Source organism: Pleurodeles waltl, chromosome 6 (genome assembly GCF_031143425.1).
Source record: "Pleurodeles waltl isolate 20211129_DDA chromosome 6, aPleWal1.hap1.20221129, whole genome shotgun sequence".
In the NCBI taxonomy this organism is placed as follows: domain Eukaryota; kingdom Metazoa; phylum Chordata; class Amphibia; order Caudata; family Salamandridae; genus Pleurodeles; species Pleurodeles waltl.
Genome location: NC_090445.1, coordinates 1,096,488,987 through 1,096,508,912, shown reverse-complemented (window position 1 = coordinate 1,096,508,912; position 19,926 = coordinate 1,096,488,987). Strand labels below are relative to the sequence as shown.

The 19,926-nt window shown below is 43.4% G+C and overlaps 1 protein-coding gene across 1 annotated transcript in view; it reads right to left on the bottom strand.

Moving 5' to 3' along the window:
• The window catches only part of RET (ret proto-oncogene), a 192,597-nt gene that overhangs the window by 66,835 nt on the left and 105,836 nt on the right, over positions 1 to 19,926 (bottom strand). The window contains exons 2-3 of the mRNA XM_069240197.1: positions 3,938 to 4,171; positions 283 to 570 (exon numbers count right to left, since the gene is read on the bottom strand). Coding sequence (XP_069096298.1) covers positions 283 to 570; positions 3,938 to 4,171 — 522 coding nt within the window. The remainder of the gene's footprint in view (positions 1 to 282; positions 571 to 3,937; positions 4,172 to 19,926) is intronic.

Here is a 19,926-nt window from a genome sequence, read left to right as displayed (position 1 = left end):
TTCTATCTGAGTATTAAGAAGATTTCTCCAAAGTGTCTTTCTCAACTGTAATTTTATTACAACAGTCAAAACTTAGAAATAAATACAAATATCTTAGCAAGATTACAGATTCACACTGCCATTGTTGCAGCTCGTTAATTTGTCCAGTGAAGGTATTGGAGTTCTTCCTTTAAAAAAAAAAACATAATCTATCATAGGACATTGTAACACAACACAATGGGGCACGCCACTACATTACACGAACACATATATTAAAAATTGATCTATAAAAATGTTGCCTACTTATCAAAAGCCTGTAGGACAGACTGACATTCTGGCACTGGTACTGTATGGGAAGCAACTGGAATCTATGGAACGTGGTGGGTGGGCGGTTCTCCTTTATGGTGAAGGAGAGGTCTGTTTTGGTGAAGCAGAGGTCTTCCGGTATCAGAGAGCTGCAGGTGGGCATCGTGGCATTCTTGATGGTTAGGTAAACTGTAGCAGAAGCTTCCAGAGTACAGTCTGTGTCTTGGAAAGGCCTGGGCAAGACGATCACTTTGAATTTTGTCATCATAGGTGTATTTCCAGGAGCTGCGGAGGGGAGAAAATTACATGTATTTTTATTTTTTAAATGGCAGAAATGTGTTAAATAAGATTAAGCACAATGTGATAATGTCTGCAAACAACGGTTCTTTACATTTTGACTTCTGCAGATCTCCACTGAATCACTACTGGAAGACTCGTGGCCTGGCTTATACCTTTTATGGTTTGAATTGCAAGGCAATACTTAAAATTACAGAAACAAATATACACCACACCAATAAACAAATAAAATATTTTATTTAATGAGCAAACTAAAAAATACAAAAATTGTGATTTGAATTTTAATGTTTGGAGCTTTTCAAAATGTGGTTTTATAAGATGAAGCAATATACTATACTCCAACATCTCACTTTGTCTATATTTCTCTTAATTCATGCTGTTTCTTTGTTGGTGCAAACCAATGCTTCAAATGAGTCCACCAATCATTCACATTAGACTCTGCTCTACTTGTGCTGCTCCTATAATTCAAGGTGTCAACTTGTTAATGCTATTCAGTTTTCTAAACAGTTGCAACCCACTTAGTAAGTGTACCCAAGATTAAGAATGAATCCTGTTTTAGACTGGCAAAACAAAGAAGATTGGTGCAGTTCTCAATGTAGCCACAAGATGGTAGACTATGACCAAATCAACATTGCGGTCAGCCTAAAATCTAACTTGCAGGATCATTCTCACTTTTTAAAAATCTTGAAACTTAGCATAACAATTGAATTTATATAATGCTCATTACCCCTGAGGAGGTATTGAAACGCTTTTGGAGAGTAGCATACTGCTATGGAAACCAAGTTTAGCAGTCAATGCAGTAGTTGTTGGTTACTGGGATTAGTTTTGTGCTCTCAAAGAAACCAGCCTATGCATTTACTCCAGTTGTTTGTGGTACATTAAATTAATACGAGTTACATACATTAATGAAAGCATTGTGATCCCCTTCTTAATGTAGTGTTTATAGCTTGCACAGCAAATAGGCTGCTAAGTAATCCCAGGGAAATCAAGTTAGTCATTATGATTCATTGGTCATAAGAAAATCCATTCTTCCATGAGCGCGGAAGTTGGAGCTCTCAGTGAATGCCGTATTCTGAAGAAAAGTTAAACCCCAGAATGAGTACCAATTAGGAGACCATGAAAATTATGCAACAAGAAGGCAGAAGATACACAATCCGGTCCCCGGATAGTGAATAAAGTTATGTAAATAGCACATGCTACACTATTATGATGCTACACTGCCTTTCAGTAGCATCTTTATTCAATCTTAAAATACTGACAAGCTAAATATTTCTAATCGTTTCCAATACATGGATGAATACATGCGAACCAAACACAAACCTATTCAGAGCCAATACATTTGAAATGTTTTGTCTTTATGGGCAAGCACTGTCTGGGACTCAATGTTTTTATTAAACTTACACTGTCACTTGGAAGATGGTTAAAGCCCCTAAATTCATGAAATATTTTAAACATGCCTCTGCCTGAACTGACATGATTCACCCTAATCTGATCTATCACAGTTCTGAGAATAGAAGCATTAGGGGTGACCATTGGCAGTCGCCCCTTTGTAAATGAACTCAGCAAACATATCCCAACGGTCAGCACTTTCCCGTATGTTCATGGAGTTTGGGGTGCTAGGCCCAGAATCACACTGTACAACAGATTGTTATGTTTAACGAGGTTCGTTACACCTCTTTCACAATCGCGGCTCGAAGGTGTTATAGGGGGCGGGGCGGTGCGTGGTGGAGGATGGGGGATGCAGGGGTGGGGAAAATATTAATTAAAAAATTTTAAAAACAAAATAAACGTACCTGTGTGCTGTTTTCCGCTTCCGATCCGCTGTCTCCTCAGCAGGCTTCAGGCACAGGCTCCCACCTTGCTCTGTGGCCAGTCCTGACGCTGCTCAGAGCAGCGTTAAGATTGGCTGGGTGCGCCCAGCCACGGTGCCCACAGGAAGACTGGGAGCCTGTGCCAGCTCCCTCAAGCCTGGCAGCAGTGTGCCAGACTGGAGAGAGCCTACTGCGCATGTGTGTTTGGCCCACCCGAGACAGCCGGCCAAACACACATGCGCACTGAGGGGAGTGCACAGTGCACGCCCCTCGTCCCTGTCATCCGCAGTGTCCCTTCCCTTTAACAATGAGTATAATAAACTTAGGGGCATAGTTATACTCTGTTTGAGCCGAATGTGCGTCAAACATTTTGACGCACATTCGGGCAAACCTTACCCCATATTTAAACTATGACGCCCGACCCCGCGGACGTAAAAAAACCTCTGTGTGCGTCATTTTTTGGATGCGGGAAACCGCCTTGCGTTAATGACATGCAAGGTAGGCGTTCCCATCCAAAAAATGACTTTAAGGCCTGTGCAACTTATTTATACCCCCACGTCATTTTGACGCACAGGAGGGGGCCGGTCTTAAAAAACGGCGCACAGCCTGATGTGCGCTGTTTTTTAATGCCTGGGTGAGGGCAGGCGTTAAGGGACCTATGGGCTCACTTCCATGGTCTATGACCATGGAAGCAGTCTAGAGGTGCCCTTTCCTGCCCCCAGGGACACCCCCTGCCACCCTTGCCCACCTCAGGAGGACACCCATGGATGGGGGGACCCATCCCAGGTATGTACAGGGAAGTTGAGGTATTATTTTTTAATTTTTTTAAGTGGCATAGGGGGGCCTAATTTGGGCCCCCTACATGCCACTGTGCCCAATGACCATGCCCAGGGGACATAAGTCCCCTGGGCATGGCCATTGGGCAAGGGGGCATGACCCCTGTCTTTGCTAAGAAAGGAGTCATTTCAATGGGGGTTGTGCATCAGAAAATGGCGCGAGACCGGTTTGAGCCATGATTTTTTACTCAAACCTGACTTGCACCATTTTTTGACGCACAACCCCCATTTTCCCCTACGCCGGCGCTGCCTGGTTTGAGTCATTTTTTTTACTCTGAACAGCCCGCAGCGCCGGCTAACGTCAATCCTTAAATAAGGTGCCCGCATGGTGCGTAGGAATGACATTAGCCGGCGGTAAATTTTTTGACGCAAACCAACGCCGGCGCTGGTTTGCGGCAAAAAGTATAAATACGGGCCTTAGTTCATTAACATTCATTGTTAAAGGATTTGAAGCGGTTGCTGTCTGGCGGGGTTCTGATGCTCCTCCGCCACAGAGGAGAAGCTGCCACTGCTTTTCCACTAAAACGCGACTTCACTCTCTGATATACAAAAGCGGGTGGTAAAACTGACAAGTGGAAACGAGCATTTAATTTAGTGATCACGACAAAAAAGGTTTTGCTTGCTCATTCGTTGCATTCATTAAGCTTCAATGCCGGCTACTTGCCACAAGATGGCAGTCTAGGACCAGCACTGAAGGAAAGCACTCACTCAGAGAATAAAACTCTCTCCAATCTAGGCTCCTGTTGAGGGAGAGGATTCCGGTTCGTTCTCCAATCTGGAACCAGTCGCTGGGTATAAAGCGGTTCTGGCACAGCAGAAAGTGTGGCACTTCCGTGGGCACCTCGCGCAGGGCACGGATGTACAGGAGAGGGCTGCCAGCAGGCTGATCCATATATACAGTCTCCGAATAAGTCCTCCTTGGAATGTAAAGACCCAGGGTGACTGTAGAAAAGAAGAGATAAAAAGCAACTTTAAAGCGCAGTGAACCGGGTGTGTATGTGGTTAATGCCAAAACGATACTAATTAAGATAGCAGAGTTTTTCTGAATTCAATATACATTTTGAAATATTTCTGCTGGTGAGTATAGAGTGAGTTTTCGGTGGTAGAGTTGAAAGCTGGATTGTTTTTTTAAAAACTTATCGTGACCTCTACGAAGACCTAATTCAGTTTACAGGACCAGTACAGCGCCTGAATATGCCCATTGCACACGGGTTCTATAAAACAACCTGCGTACACGCTGAGAACATATATGTATTTAAAGCAGGTTTACAATTTTCACACATCTTCACAAGTGATCAATAAAACAAAGACACACTAAAAACAGTCGGACAAGCAAAGACAGCAGAGCAAAAAGAGTTATTGATACCTCTTCTAGGAAACATGCCCAGAAAACAATCCAGAAAGAATAGAGATGTATTCCAAAAATAAAAATAGAGAATTTGAAAATGCGCCTAATTGTGTGTTTTTTGCACGAGGGAATAGGTATAGAGCACATGTACTGATCTACCCAAAGTGTCACCCAGTAGGTTGCAGTGTCAAAAACTGTGCGAGTTTTTTTTGTTAAAGCACATAGTGCAAGCTAAGTAACCTTTAGGTACTTGTGTGACATTTAGCTTGTGAAAGTTGCTGGATTGATAGTGCCATTCTCAGCAGTGCAAGATTTCCTGCTGCCTTCAGCTGTGCACCACAGCTGTCAAGTCATGAAAGTGGATACTTCTGGTTCCGTGCTCATTCAGAAAGTGGCCTCTCTGCTGAAACTGCCAGCATATGATTTTATGTGCATGGATTCTAGAACCATTAAACACTATTTCATACTTATCTCTACTTCTTGCCCTAGTATTTTGTGTTAATGAGGGCTCCAAGATGGTCCCCGGATTTCTGCCACAGCCCAGCCCCAAATTCTGCAGCAGCCTGCAGGGGGTGGTTAACTTACACAAACGGAAATCAAATATTTCCAATGCAACTTTGACATTAGTAACCAATTGTATTCTCAAAGATGGCGCACCAATTAATCCCAGAACAAATCCTAAAGGATCAATGTGTTATATAAACATCAACAACTTAAAATGTAAGCAAAAGTCAAAGGCAGAGATCTTTGTTCATCAGCTTGTCACAAGTATGTGTGTTTGATTTAGAGGGATATCAGGTCTCTCATGCATTTTTCAGTAGGTTCCCCGGCCTCTTTTGTTCCTGATGAGTTGGTCCCACCAATCATACACGTGCAGTCTCAGTTTGCTAATACAGGAATCCCAAAATTGTCCACTTCAAGTGCGACTCAATTTTACATTCTTTAAATTATCATGGTAATATTTTCATTTTCATGCAGTTAAGTGCAAACGGAGTGCTAATAGGAGCCAAAATGACTGGCACACGTTAATGTTACCGTTTTTTGGATTAGTCTGCCTTTTAAAATGGGCCATCACTACTGCTTCCTTGTTTTTATTTGTAGTTGTATTATAAATAAACACTTAATCCATGTGGATTGCGGGACGCTGCACACATACAGTTTGTGGCTACAGCTCAATTTTGTAAACGTGTCTAAACAAAAGTACATATGTTTATATGTATAGTGCAGTTGAGAAAAGAAAACAACTTTTCACTTTAAAAGTATGATTGCGTCTGCACCCATATGATCTTTCATGCGACTTAAATAAAACACAGTTGCTAACAATGTCATTTCTGTTGCATTTATTAAAGAAACACATTTTCTGAATTCAGCAGGTTATTAGAAATGTGTGGTGTGTGTCTTTGCAACACTTAAGAGTGATTACAGAATGACAAAATTGCCTGGGCACTGATATCAAAATTCTGACCGAGCAATGAAAAAATTTTCATTTTAGGTCAAAATGGTAACAGTTATTGGAGTATGTCTTCAGAACCTCATGTACTGTGATTTAGACCTTCATTGCCCAGGAAAAATTATAGATATTTCTCCACCCCATTAACACTGCAGATGGCTGGCCACTAAATGTAGGTAACTGTCAAAAGTTTAAGATTCAATGTTGACTCAAAAGTAGGGCTCAAGCTTTCACGGTATTTCTTTTTTTAACATTTCCATCTGTATTTTTCCATATCTATTTTTGGCCATCTCATTGGTATTTATCAATTTTTTTTGTTTTGAGAATAAACTGAGCCATAAACAGTATATTTCCACATATATTTAATTCTTAGATATGCACTCATATGTGGATGCCTCTTTCAATTTAGCAAATAAAGCAGCCACATATAGCAAAAGAATACACCGACAGTTGCATATTAGCGTAATAATACACATTTCTGTTAACATATTCCTGTATTTCAGGAATTCTCATCATGGTTTTTTTAACTCCTCATGCTATCTGCAAGGCTTTCATGGATTGCATGAAGTGACAATCACAAGAGGCAACATTTTCAGTATTATTCAGCTTTTAAAAAATAAATACAGGCAGGAAACACATTGTTTTCTGTCTGTATTTAGCTATAAAAGTCAGTAAAAATTGAAAACTGGGAGCCTTACTCAAACGTCCAGCTTGGACCAGTGTTCAGAACACCTCATCACTACATGTACTAAAGTGCAGCTTTCCCTCCATCTGGCAACAGGTGGGCAGCCTAATGCAAGTGACGAGAAACAAATAAGCCCTCCTTGGCCTAGGTCAACTCACTGTTCCCTAGCCTGCCAAAATAAAAAATCACACACCTCTAATAGACCCAAAATGCCCTACCGGGAGTAGTAGGTGTTACGGCCCCCACTGTACAAACATTCAATCAAGACACTCCTCTGTCTCAAGTCAACCCTGAATGAATGCAACGAAAAGCCCCTAAATTAACCAGCAGTAAAATAAAAACCCATGGGTAACCTTCAACCAATCAATACTTCAAACCCCAAGAGCACGAGGTTACTAAAGAAAAAAACCCAGACAATTTGAATTCAAGAGAATCTGGATATTGCACACACTCCCAGAGGTAATCCACTGGGCAGCTCTCATTCTAACCTACACCTAAAAATTACATTTGTGAACCTCTGTTGTGTTGTTTTCAGAAAAAAAGCACCTTGAGGCAGGGCATTTCACACAACTGTATGTCACTTCATGCATTCATGTAAGCATTAATGAATGAAGATAGTCATTCACTTACATCACAGTCAGATCTCACTCTAATTACTAGATGCCAATCTCGCACTAAGACCTTGCCTGTAATCTCACTCACAAATGGGCTACAATCTCACTGAGGACTCGACTCCCCTATTAATAACACAAAGGTCTGCACTTCATTCTCACATTGATACATAGGCTGCTATCTCACACTAAGGACAGGGCTGCAGGGCTGCAATGTCACAGTCATGACTGGGCCCACACTGAGGAACAGACTCCAGTTTCGGACCGATGTCTAGGGCCTTACCACATAAATACAACTGGGTCCAAAAAACACTATTTGGACTGGTCCCTGAACACGCACACTTAGGCCTCACACTGAGGATTGCCATTCAGCACTGTAGGACAGGATATTTGTGTTTTGGCAAATTTGCCCTGCACCCAGCCACCCTGCAAAACAAGAACCCATTATAGATTTCTGGCGTTTCATGTGGGTTTTCTCACTTTTGTATTTATCTGTGGTGGTTACAGAACAGAATTTAAAGTATTTTGGTGGTCTTGCAATAAATTAGCACTTGTGCAGAATTTGGTGTGGAAGGACATCTTCGAATACCTCAGACGTTACAAAGAGATCAAACTTATTGACTTTGTTGGTTGCTTGTGATGTTGTTTCTGAATTAAATCCTTTTGTATTCGCTTTGAGCCACTACAAAATGACAGTGCAATGACTGTCTGCTGCAAAGATCTACAAGTAGCCTAAAGATCACAGGTTTATACTGTCTGAACTGGATGAAAATGTCAGTCCTGGATGAATGCAAACATTATCGGTTGCTGAGTACAAATAACAACACAGTTATGTCACTGAAAATTTGCACTGATGTAATATTCAAGGCAATCCTTTTCTCCCTATTTACTGCTCATAAAGTAATAAATGGAGCAAAATAATGTGTTCGTTTTACTTACGTGATACAAAAGGAACAATATGGTTACCTGAAACTTAGTACCATATTTCGCATCTGAAAGTGACAAAAACGTTTTCTTGAAATTATTTTAGCATACAAACAGAGCAGAATTAAGTGTGAAATATGCTTGTTCCTTGATTGTTTCTGGGGCAACAAAACTTTAGCTCCCAGCAAATGCCATTACCTCCACTCACAATTAAACGAGCATCAGAAATCATGAAAACGAATTCGTCTTTTAGATAAGTGAAAAGTTTCTATAAAGTGCCCCTATTGTTTAAGTACCAAGAGGCAATGTACTGCTGAGCGCGTGCTATGTGAATGGACACAGGCATGGCGGGCTTTAGGGATGCCGGCAGCGTGTGATGGCTCTCTTCATGGGGAGGGGTGGGGGCAATACAGAGACGGACAGAAGACAAATCGCGCAGAGGTCATCGCCACTTGACCGCCCCACAGCTCTAGCTTCCGCATGATCGATCCGGCATCAAGCTGCAGAAGTTACCGCACGGTCATATCATAGTTCGCGCGTTAAGAGAGACGAGCAGTCAGCAGCGAAAACCGCCTCGGGCCCCCAGGCGCCCTCTGAAGGGGAGTTGGATAGAGCACATCATCGTCAGAGATATAGAAGCTGACGTGATGTCAATGAACGACACCCCCGACGGGAGTCTATCGATCCGGGACAATAATACGAGCCTGGCCGGAAAGATCAGTGGCTTCTGGGATGGGACAGAAAGAGACACGAGTGACGAAACGGGAAATCGGAGCTGGTCCCGCCCTCCAATGAAAATCAGAAATAATGACGCGCGCTGTCGAATTTTATGCATACGTTGGGGGAGATAATGATAGGGCATTCAAAAAAGTACATTTAAGATAGAAGTTGCAATCTGGTCACAAAAACTTCCCTTCTATTGTGCGTTTGCATGTAAAATTATACACATTTATGCAAACAGGAGCTCACAAGCATGCCAACAGTCACTCACAAAGACAAAATACAAGTGCTCAAACAGACCACATTACAAAAACATACAGTGCTTAAAATGCTAGGTACTGCCTAGTACAGAGTGCCTGCACTTCTTTAATTTGAAAGGGAGTTTACCAGCACTCTAGCTCTCTTGAGAGATGGCGAACCAGAAATTTAGAAGGACGAGCTGAGCCACACCTGAGCCAAGGGTCTGGCTTGGCTGGAAGAGGCCGGCAGGAGTGAGACCTGAAAATGTTTGCTGTGTATGTAACAAATATGACGTAAATATGATAATGTCTCTTCAACATTCACAAAAGTGTATTCCTTGAACATGCTGTAGCTTTGACGTTCATATGTCTTATTACATCACTACTCTAGAGGTACTTTTCAAAAGTGATAGCTGATGCACTTGGAACCATTCGTGCCACATCCTAAAAAGGCAGGTCAGTGGTCATGTGCACCATGCATGTGATCCAGATTCTTATATATAGAGCTACAGTATTATCTCTAGAATAAAACACAATAGATTTTAGCACAGCTGGTATTTCGAGCTCAGGTATTTGAAGGCAATTCTATATGCGATAATGAAGAAAACAGAACAATCAAATAAAATATTAGCCTAAGATTGCACAATTTGTTTAAGCAGGAAAGTGGGGATAAATCCCAGGTTTCTTGTTTCACTTTGTACAGATCAGCCACTAAACTGGTATCTATTTGTTTTTCCTTTTTACCTTAAATGTCGATGCTCTCTTTTAAATTCTTTGTCTATAAGGGTAGAGGAGGGAGGCAGGCAGAAGTCGCCTGAACTCTTGCCTCGTTTTTGGCTTCATCTTCCAAGAAGACCTCAACTGAGCCAGAGCCGGGCATCTAGCTCGAGCCTGGCTCAAGGTTTCAGAGGCTCGCCCACCTCTAGCTCTTGTGTAACTTCCTTTAATGGGAGAGCACAATCAGTTCTCAGTAACAAACAGGTACACGGCCTTAGTGAGAACCCCCACTTCTATATTTCCATTTAAAGCCTTAGGGAAGTTCAAATTCACCTGTTCAAATATCTGTTAAAAGCATTATATTGGCCCCCTGATAGTGCACCTATGCTTGATGTTCTTGAAGTTGATATGTGTATTGCATCCTAGAGGTTAATACGTTTTTGTAGGTGCCTTTGCAATATTCGTTCTGAGCCACCCAATACCGGACAAACTAATAGACACTGGTTGCTTTACATGGGTGGGTGAAGAGTTAGGTTTGTAGTACTTATTCAACTGCAAACTTAGGGCCTGATTCTGAGGTTGTGGGTTACTTCGACACAAACATGACAGATTTCACGTCCGCCATATTACGATCCCCATGAAGATCGTAATACCGTGGATGGGCTGTCCGTCACGTTTGTGACAGAGTAACCGGCCCGCCAAACTCTAAATCAGGCCTTAGACACCAGGGATGGTCCAAAGAGAAAATGGCAATGCCAATGTAACAGCACATCCAATAGTAGCCTAGAGTGTTGGGTTTAAATGATAGTAACAGATGCAATAATAAGAAACAGGTGGCAATCCAGTGAAAAACACCCTGCCACAAGATGAACAACCCTGTCTGAATAATCAGAGCGGGAAATTGTAAGAACTAGAGCACCAGGGCACACTGAATAACAAGCAACTTGAGTCCAATTAATATATTTAGCCACATCTTGTCACAGTGTAGATTTATTGCAAAAGAGGATAAGGTACCAAAATCCATACCAAAATAGCAGCCAACACGTGTTTTGTGCTCCAGACTTTCTCAAAGCTGCAAATAATGAAACATACAAAATCGATATGTTTCAAAACAAAATTAAAATTAAGCAAGCAGGACACACCCTTACATCAGAGTGAATTGTAGTAATACAAAATAAAATCAGAGAATTTAATAGCAAAACATTCTCCATAGTCATAGAGGATAAAGACAATAGTCAAAAGTCGTCAGTGGGGGGAAGTGTCCAAACCAAGAAACTTGTTCAAAAGAAAGCAAAACCCTGGACGGTCTCCCCTCATCATGGTCTCATCTCATCATTTGTTGAACTAGTATCTCCATGAACAATTGCAAACTTTATTATGTTTTTATGTATTATTTATTATTATATTGTATTATTCGCAACATTCAATGTCTGCTTCATAAATTCTGTATGTTCTTTGTTGGAATATAATATCCTACAAAACTATGATGAACATATAGTACTTGCTAACAAACATTTAAAAAAAAACAATCGCTAGTACATTGTTTATGTGCACCTATTACACGTATTAATTTACCACTGTTCAGCCGATGCATGTTTACCCACTGTCATTGCAGTATGACACAATAGATGGCAAATATGAGATCCCTATTGTTTGATTCTATCAAGGCTCTTCAAAGTGGCAGTTCACGGTCAGGAGAGAACGCAGTAATAGCATGGGCGTGATCCCCCGGCCACCCAGAGGTTTATATCAAATGCCCTCGTACTCCCAAATTTCGCCTCCATCCACCATTAAGTTTCTGGTATCCTATTCCGGTTGGTGAGGGTGCAAGCTTATTTCCAGGGCAATGCAATTTGACTCTTATCTATCAGCATAACAACATCAATAAGCATGCATTCTACTCTTATGTGTTTAGGATGTTGCATAAGCCCTTAGAAACATACAATGGGAACTTGAGACCCTCCCTTCCCGTAAAATCAGTCAGCATGTATGTGACTTTATTTCAGGAATTCATAAACTTGGGGCAACCCCAATCTATATGGAAGAATGTGTCATTATCTTCTAGATTCACCTATACTAGGTTCATTTTACGCAGTTGTCTATGGATGAAATATGTATGGTAAAGGCAGTTGCATTGGATGTATTTGGGTTGTGTGTTTCTAGATACTCTTGCCACATGTTCTCTGACTGATCCATTCTTTATCAGCTGCCTGAGATAATGCATCCTGCCTTCATTCTCTCTACTGGATACGAGTACACTAGCCTCAGCCATTAAAGAAAACCCTCCCCAAAGTTTATGCCCCAGGGGATTTGTATGTATATTCCCACCCTACAGTGCCCAAAGCCTTCCCCATGTACCTGGGCCACCACCACTGCTGGTAGATACTCATGAAGTTGCCATAACATGTGAAAAAGCTTTCAAAGGTTGCATTAGGTGTTTCTGCTAGGGATAAAACCATATTGTTCTGAGTGTATAATTTTGGAAGCACTGCCAAAAGTCTGGTTGCCAACATTTTCTTCCAGAATTTCTAATCACTATTTAACATGGGCACCAGGAGATATGAGGACTTGTCCCTCATCTTCCTGGTTTAAGAAGCAGAACTACCATAGTTTCCCTGGTCATTTGAGAGAAGGTGTCCATCTAATACTGTAGATGGGTGCCCTCTATCAAATGACCAATGATTGCACAGTTCAGCTGCAAACCGTCAGTACATGTTGTTGCTGACCTTTTCAGTTCTTAATAGCATTTTACCATTACGCTATCATGAGTGGAGCTTCTAGTCGTTTTTTTGTTGTTGTTGAGCGGTCGAGTAGTCTGCCTCCACCAAATAAACTGCATCTTGTGCCACGGGGTAGCATGTAATAAGGTCTAATAAATTTGCTTTTCCTACCATGATTTTTATCATGGTCAGTGGTGGGGATATCTTTCTACTGCTGTACTATGAATGCTAACATACCGGGTGCCTTGACAGTTTTTGAGTGTGTTCTAAAAGTATATTCACAGTAACCAATACATCTTATCCTGTCTGTGCAAGTCTCGATTTAGTTTCTAGTAATTCATTGTTGTGGTAATCCTGCTCTAATACCAACTTCTCTAATTCTCTCAAGTGTTTTTATTTCCATAGTAAATATCTGCCTGACTCCACATGCCATTTTAATGCACACCCTACTCGGCACCAATTTAAATGCCTCCAAAAGTATTCTGTGACTAACCCCCCATTCTCCGTGAAATAATTCAGGTTGTGCTCCAATTTGTGTTCTAAAAATCTGAGTCTAAAATGCTTGTGGATGCAATTCCATGGTAGTAATCATCACCTCCATTTTGCCCCATTTAAATTTGTACAATAAAGTAGGTAGGTCGGAGAAGGTCAAAGTTCACAAGCAGGCTGACAAGTTGCATGGATTTTATTACGACATCTAATCTAGTTGTTGGAGCTGCATCCCTCCAAGCATCTCTCACAAATAAATTGCCCATTACATTTTCTGAAATATTTCGTTGTTTTATACTTTTCACTCCAGTGAGTGGAGGTAATGGTATATCCCATTCCAGGCCAGGCAGGTACACAGTTAAAGTCTCCTCCAGATACAGGAAGTGTTCGTGCATCAAGTAACAATTGCAGCCATAACTTACTCAGGAATTGTTAAGGTGCTATGTTTGGGGTGTATACCCTTAGGAATGTGAAGGAGTCCCTGTCTTATGTGGCTTGCAATAGTAGATACCAGCACCCCAGATCAACCATATGCCTACAGCTTACAAAAGGAACCCTGCGATTTAATCCATATCAGTAGACCTTTGACATACATCGAGTATCTTGTGTTGGGCAAATTATCCCCCGTCTCCTTGAGTCATTTGTCATTATACGACTCGTATTTGAGTCTGCTGAAGAATGGAGGTTTCAACACATCTTAGTTCATAAATACATGTTCTTTGCACTTTTAGCCGGGCATGCCTGGCCTTCGTGATCTACGTGTAAGGAGTATACTTGTCACATGAGGAGCCCTTTAGTGGCAGATGTATAACAAATACATGTCCCAGACATCCCAGGAATGTGGGTTACAATCGTTGGCCATCAAAGCGTTATAAAGCCCTGAGGTCGAGCATGACCATACTCTGCCCATTCATCCACAACCTAACATAACAACTTTAACACTTATCCAACAAATAAATACAAAACACAATCTGCAGGAGCAGATACTCCCCCCATCCATCACCCTGTGTGCTATATCTGCGTAAAACATTACCTGTCAAAGTCTAAGTATTTACCTTCAATTTAGTACTTTACCCAAGCACCGTTGGGCTTAGATGCTTGCTTTCTGGCCCAATGCTTTATTTAACCACGGCATACTGGCTGGATCCATTACTAGAGGGGAGTTGTGAAGAGCTGTGTCACTGTCCAGTGTTGAGTGTCTGTCTCCATTCAGTGCCTCAGCCACCACCACAGCCCTTGCCTGTCCTTCAGCCTGTGCTGTTTACCAGGTCTCCCTGCTCTTCAATTCCTCCTTGTATGCCTTTAGTGGGCCCAAGTGACTCAATCCAGTACATATAGACTATCAGCTCCATGAAGAAATGGAATTTGGTGGCATCTTTCAACACCTTCAGTTGCACTAGAAAAAGCAGGATATAATGGAGTTGCAGATCAAGTAGCTTTTTTACCTTTAGGAAATCACTTTGCTGCTTTTGTATAGCTGCAGTACGTTCAGTGTAACCAGTTGTACATGGCCATTCTTTCTGTCTTGTTGTAGGAAGATAGCTCCATTATGACGGCTGAGACCATTTGCATTGATAGGCCTAGGTGGTACCTAAGTGTTGACTAATGCAGCATGTCCTGTGTACCCTTTCAATTGAAAAGGCTTTTGTGAACTCATCTGGCCCCAACCACCCACTCTTTAAGGAATAATACCATACTCTGTCCTTTTGTTTGGGTATCACAACAATGTGTGTGCTGTTTCGTCATACCCTGCCTTCAGCATTTTCAACACAGAATTCCAGAAAGTGAAGTCTGTCATGAACATCCAGCAACTGATTCCCAAGTACCCCAGTTTCAGGCACCATTGCCAATATTTTCATTTCTACTTCTGTCTCTCTTTAGCCGTCTTTCGGTGGTCCATATGTAATAATTCTCCATCTACTACAACCATTTTGATTTTGGTTTCCACCGCAGCTGGCATTTCTTCCATGACCAACAGTATTTTGTCCAATCTGTTTAAGGCAGTAGCAGACAGGGACTCTCCGAATTCTGGGGCCACACATCTGTCTCCTTTAGTATTCAGATCAACCGGTGTATCATTCTGAGGTGATACGTGGTGGGGTGCTTTGGGCCTCCTCACGTTTTGAGGTAGCCACTCGAGTTATACGTTCGAAGTCTGAGATAATACATTGTGTCTTAATTTTCTCCTTCATAAAGATCCACAGTAGCCTCGGTCATTTCAGGAGATGCTCACCAAAGTTCAAGTGTCTTAAGGTTGTGTTGATGTATTCCCACTCTATGGTATCAAATGCCTTCCTTGCGTATTGGGGCCCCCAACCATATTGGTAGATCCTCATGAAGTTCCAATAAAATGATGTGCAACTGTAGGAGGCTGGACTGGCTTGTAGTGAGTACCAAGGGGTACTTGCACCTTGCACCAGGCCCAGTTATCCCTTATTAGTGTATAGGGTGTCTAGCAGCTTAGGCTGATAGATAATGGTAGCTTAGCAGAGCAGCTCAGGCTGAACTAGGAGACGTGTGAAGCTACTACAGTACCACTTAGTGTCATATGCACAATATCATAAGAAAACACAATACACAGTTATACTAAAAATAAAGGTACTTTATTTTTATGACAATATGCCAAAGTATCTTAGAGTGTACCCTCAGTGAGAGGATAGGAAATATACACAAGATATATATACACAATAGCAAAAATATGCAGTATAGTCTTAGAAAACAGTGCAAACAATGTATAGTTACAATAGGATGCAATGGGGAAACATAGGGATAGGGGCAACACAAACCATATACTCCAAAAGTGGAATGCGAACCACGAATGGACCCCAAACCTATGTGACCTTGTAGAGGGTCGCTGGGACTATTAGAAAATAGTGAGTGTTAGGAAAATAACCCTCCCCAAGACCCTGAAAAGTGAGTGCAAAGTGCACCAAAGTTCCCCTAAGGACAAAATAGTCGTGTTAGAGGGAAAATGCAAGGAAAACACAAATCAGCAATGCAACAACGATGGATTCCTGACTGAGGGTACCTGTGGAACAAGGGGACCAAGTCCAAAAGTCACAAGCAACTCGGAGATGGGCAGATGCCCAAGAAATGCCAGCGGTTGGTGCAAAGAAGCTCTTACTAGGCTGAAGAACTGTGAATACTGCAGGAACGACAAGGGCTAGAGACTTCCCCTTTGGAGGATGGATCCCCCACGCCTTGGAGAGTCGTGCAGAAGTGTTTTCCCGCCGGATGGACGCCAACAAGCCTTGCTACACGCAAATCGTGCGTTTGGCGTTTTTGGACGCTGCTGGGGCCCAGGAGGGACCAGGAGGTCGCAAATTGGACCTGCAGAGAGAGGGGACGTCGAGCAAGACAAAGAGCCCTCACTGAAGCAGGTAGCACCCGGAGAAGTGCCAGAAACAGGCACTACGAGGATGCGTGAAACGGTGCTCGCCAAAGTTGCACAAAGGAGTCCCACGTCGCCGGAGACCAACTTAGAAAGTCGTGCAATGCAGGTTAGAGTGCCGTGGACCCAGGCTTGGCTGTGCACGAAGGATTTCCGCCGGAAGTGCACAGGGGCCGGAGAAGCTTGCAAAGTCACGGTTCCCAGCAATGCAGCCCAGCGAGGTGAGGCAAGGACTTACCTCCACCAAACTTGGGCTGAAGAGTCACTGGACTGTGGGGGTCACTTGGACGGTGTCGCTGGATTCGAGGGACCTCGCTCGTCGTGCTGAGAGGAGACCCAAGGGACCGGAAATGCAGTTTTTTGGTGCCTGCGGTTGCAGGGGGAAGATTCCGTCGACCCACGGAAGATTTCTTCGGAGCTTCTGGTGCAGAGAGGAGGCAGACTACCCCCACAGCATGCACAAGCAGGAAAACAGTCGAGAAGGCGGCAGGATCAGCGTTACAGAGTTGCAGTAGTCGTCTTTGCTACTATGTTGCAGGTTTGCAGGCTTCCAGCGCGGTCAGCGGTCGATTCCTTATCAGAAGGTGAAGAGGGAGATGCAGAGGAACTCGGCTGAGCTCATGCATTCGTTATCTGAAGTTTCCCCAGAGACAGAGACCCTAAATAGCCAGAAAAGAGGGTTTGGCTACCTAGGAGAGAGGAAAGGCTACTAACACCTGAAGGAGCCTATCACAAGGAGTCTCTGACGTCACCTGGTGGCACTGGCCACTCAGAGCAGTCCAGTGTGCCAGCAGCACCTCTGTTTCCAAGATGGCAGAGGTCTGGAGCACACTGGAGGAGCTCTGGACACCTCCCAGGGGAGGTGCAGGTCAGGGGAGTGGTTACTCCCCTTTCCTTTGTCCAGTTTCGCGCCAGAGCAGGGGCTAAGGGGTCCCTGAACCGGTGTAGACTGGCTTATGCAGAATTGGGCACATCTGTGCCCAACAAAGCATTTCCAGAGGCTGGGGGAGGCTACTCCTCCCCTGCCTTCACACCATTTTCCAAAGGGAGAGGGTGTCACACCCTCTCTCAGAGGAAGTTCTTTGTTCTGCCATCCTGGGCCAGGCCTGGCTGGACCCCAGGAGGGCAGCTGCCTGTCTGAGGGGTTGGCAGCAGCTGCAGAGAAACCCCAGGAAGGGCAGTCTGGCAGTACCAGGGTCTGTGCTACAGACCACTGGGATCATGGAATTGTACCAACAATGCCAGGATGGCATAGAGGGGGCAATTCCATGATCATAGACATGTTACATGGCCATATTCGGAGTTACCATGGTGAAGCTACATATAGGTTGTGACCTATATGTAGTGCACGCGTGTAATGTTGTCCCCGCACTCACAAAGTTCAGTGAATTGGCTCTGAACAATGTGGGGGCACCTTGGCTAGTGCCAGGGTGCCCTCACACTAAGTAACTTTGCACCTAACCTTTACCAGGTAAAGGTTAGACATATAGGTGACTTATAAGTTACTTAAGTGCAGTGTAAAATGGCTGTGAAATAACGTGGACGTTATTTCACTCAGGCTGCAGTGGCAGGCCTGTGTAAGAATTGTCAGAGCTCCCTATGGGTGGCAAAAGAAATGCTGCAGCCCATAGGGATCTCCTGGAACCCCAATACCCTGGGTACCTTAGTACCATATACTAGGGAATTATAAGGGTGTTCCAGTAAGCCAATGTAAATTGGTAAAAATGGTCACTAGCCTGTCAGTGACAATTTGAAAGTAATGAGAGAGCATAACCACTGAGGTTCTGGTTAGCAGAGCCTCAGTGAGACAGTTAGGCACCACACAGGGAACATACACATGCACACCTATGAGCACTGGGGCCCTGTGTGACAGGGTCCCAGTGACACATACATATAGGCCACAAACCTATGAGCACTGGGGTCCTGACCAGCAGGATCCCAGTGACACATAACAACCATACTGAAAACATGGTGTTTTCACTATGAGCACTGAGGCCTGGCTATCAGGATCCCAGTGAGACAGTGAAAACAGTGACAAACACCCTGACATACACTCACAAACAGGCCAAAAGTGGGGGTAACAAGGCTAGAAAGAGGCTACCTTCTCACACAACCCCCCCCCAAACGAAGGACAATAAGGCTAACCTTGGCCAGTTGAGACTTTATTGTCTAAGTGGTGATAAGTAAAGAGTAGCTCTGCAATAGACTGGTTACTCCCTTTATCATCCACTATATGGTTACTTCCCTGTGGGGATGTAAACCACCCTGTTTGAAGTTTTTTAGCTAAGCAACAATGTGAAGATGTATTTTCAGAGTTTCTATCAGTAAGTTTTAGGTTAGAGCAGTGGGAATTGTCCACTGAACCTATTTGTAGTGATGGAAATGCCAGACAGGGATGCTGTCTCAGAAAAGCCATAGCTGGGCAAAAACTTTGTCCATCTGGCTGGAAGAGAGAACAGGGATGCTGTTTCTCTTGAGTTGGAGCAGGGCAGGGATGCTGTCCTATGAGCTCCACACTAGGGCAGGGATGCTGTCCTAAGTGTTGTGAGGTAGTGCAGGGTTTCTGCACTAAAGTTTCTCTGGGAGGGTTGGAGGGATGCTCCATGTTAACTAAAATGGTGCTGTTTTTCTCACCAATGTTAGTTATCCCACAGAGAGGTACTTCCACCTCAGGGAGTCCAGCTTTGCCAGCTGATGATTCCCTTGGAACAGGTGCCACCCCAGGAGAGGTTTCTCCCACCACAGGAATAGTATCCTGAATGGTAGGGTGGTTAGGGGATACTGTGATACCCTTTTTACCTGTTGATGGAGAGGGATCCTGAGTTTTCAGGCCTTCTCTCCTTTGCTTTTTCATTTCACTTGAAATGAGAGGGAACAATTCCTCAGGGATGCCCAGCATGGCTGCATGGGCATAAAACTCTACATCAGCCCAACCTGAGGCCTCTAGGTCATTACCTAAGAGACAGTCTACAGGTAAGCTAGGTGATACCACCACCTGCTTAGGGCCAGTAACTCCACCCCAACTAAACTGAATTATAGCTAAGGGAAGAAACTTAGTGGAGTTATGGACATCAACAATCTTATACTGTTGTCCAATGATGTGTTGTTCAGGAGGCACTAGGTTTTCAGTCACCAAAGTGAAACTGGCACCTGTGTCCCTGTAGGCCAAGGCCTCAACACCATTTATTGAAACTGTCTGCCTGTACTTATCCATTGTAAGGGGACAAGCAGCCAGTGTGGCAAGGCCAATGCCACTAGGTGTGACAGAAACTGTCTTGGGACTGATTACATCAGTTTCCACTATGGACCCATAAGTGAACCCAACTACACCCTTTGCTTGACTGTTGCCAGCAGTCCCACCACTAGTACCACTACTGCTAGGGGCACTAGAGCTTGATGTATT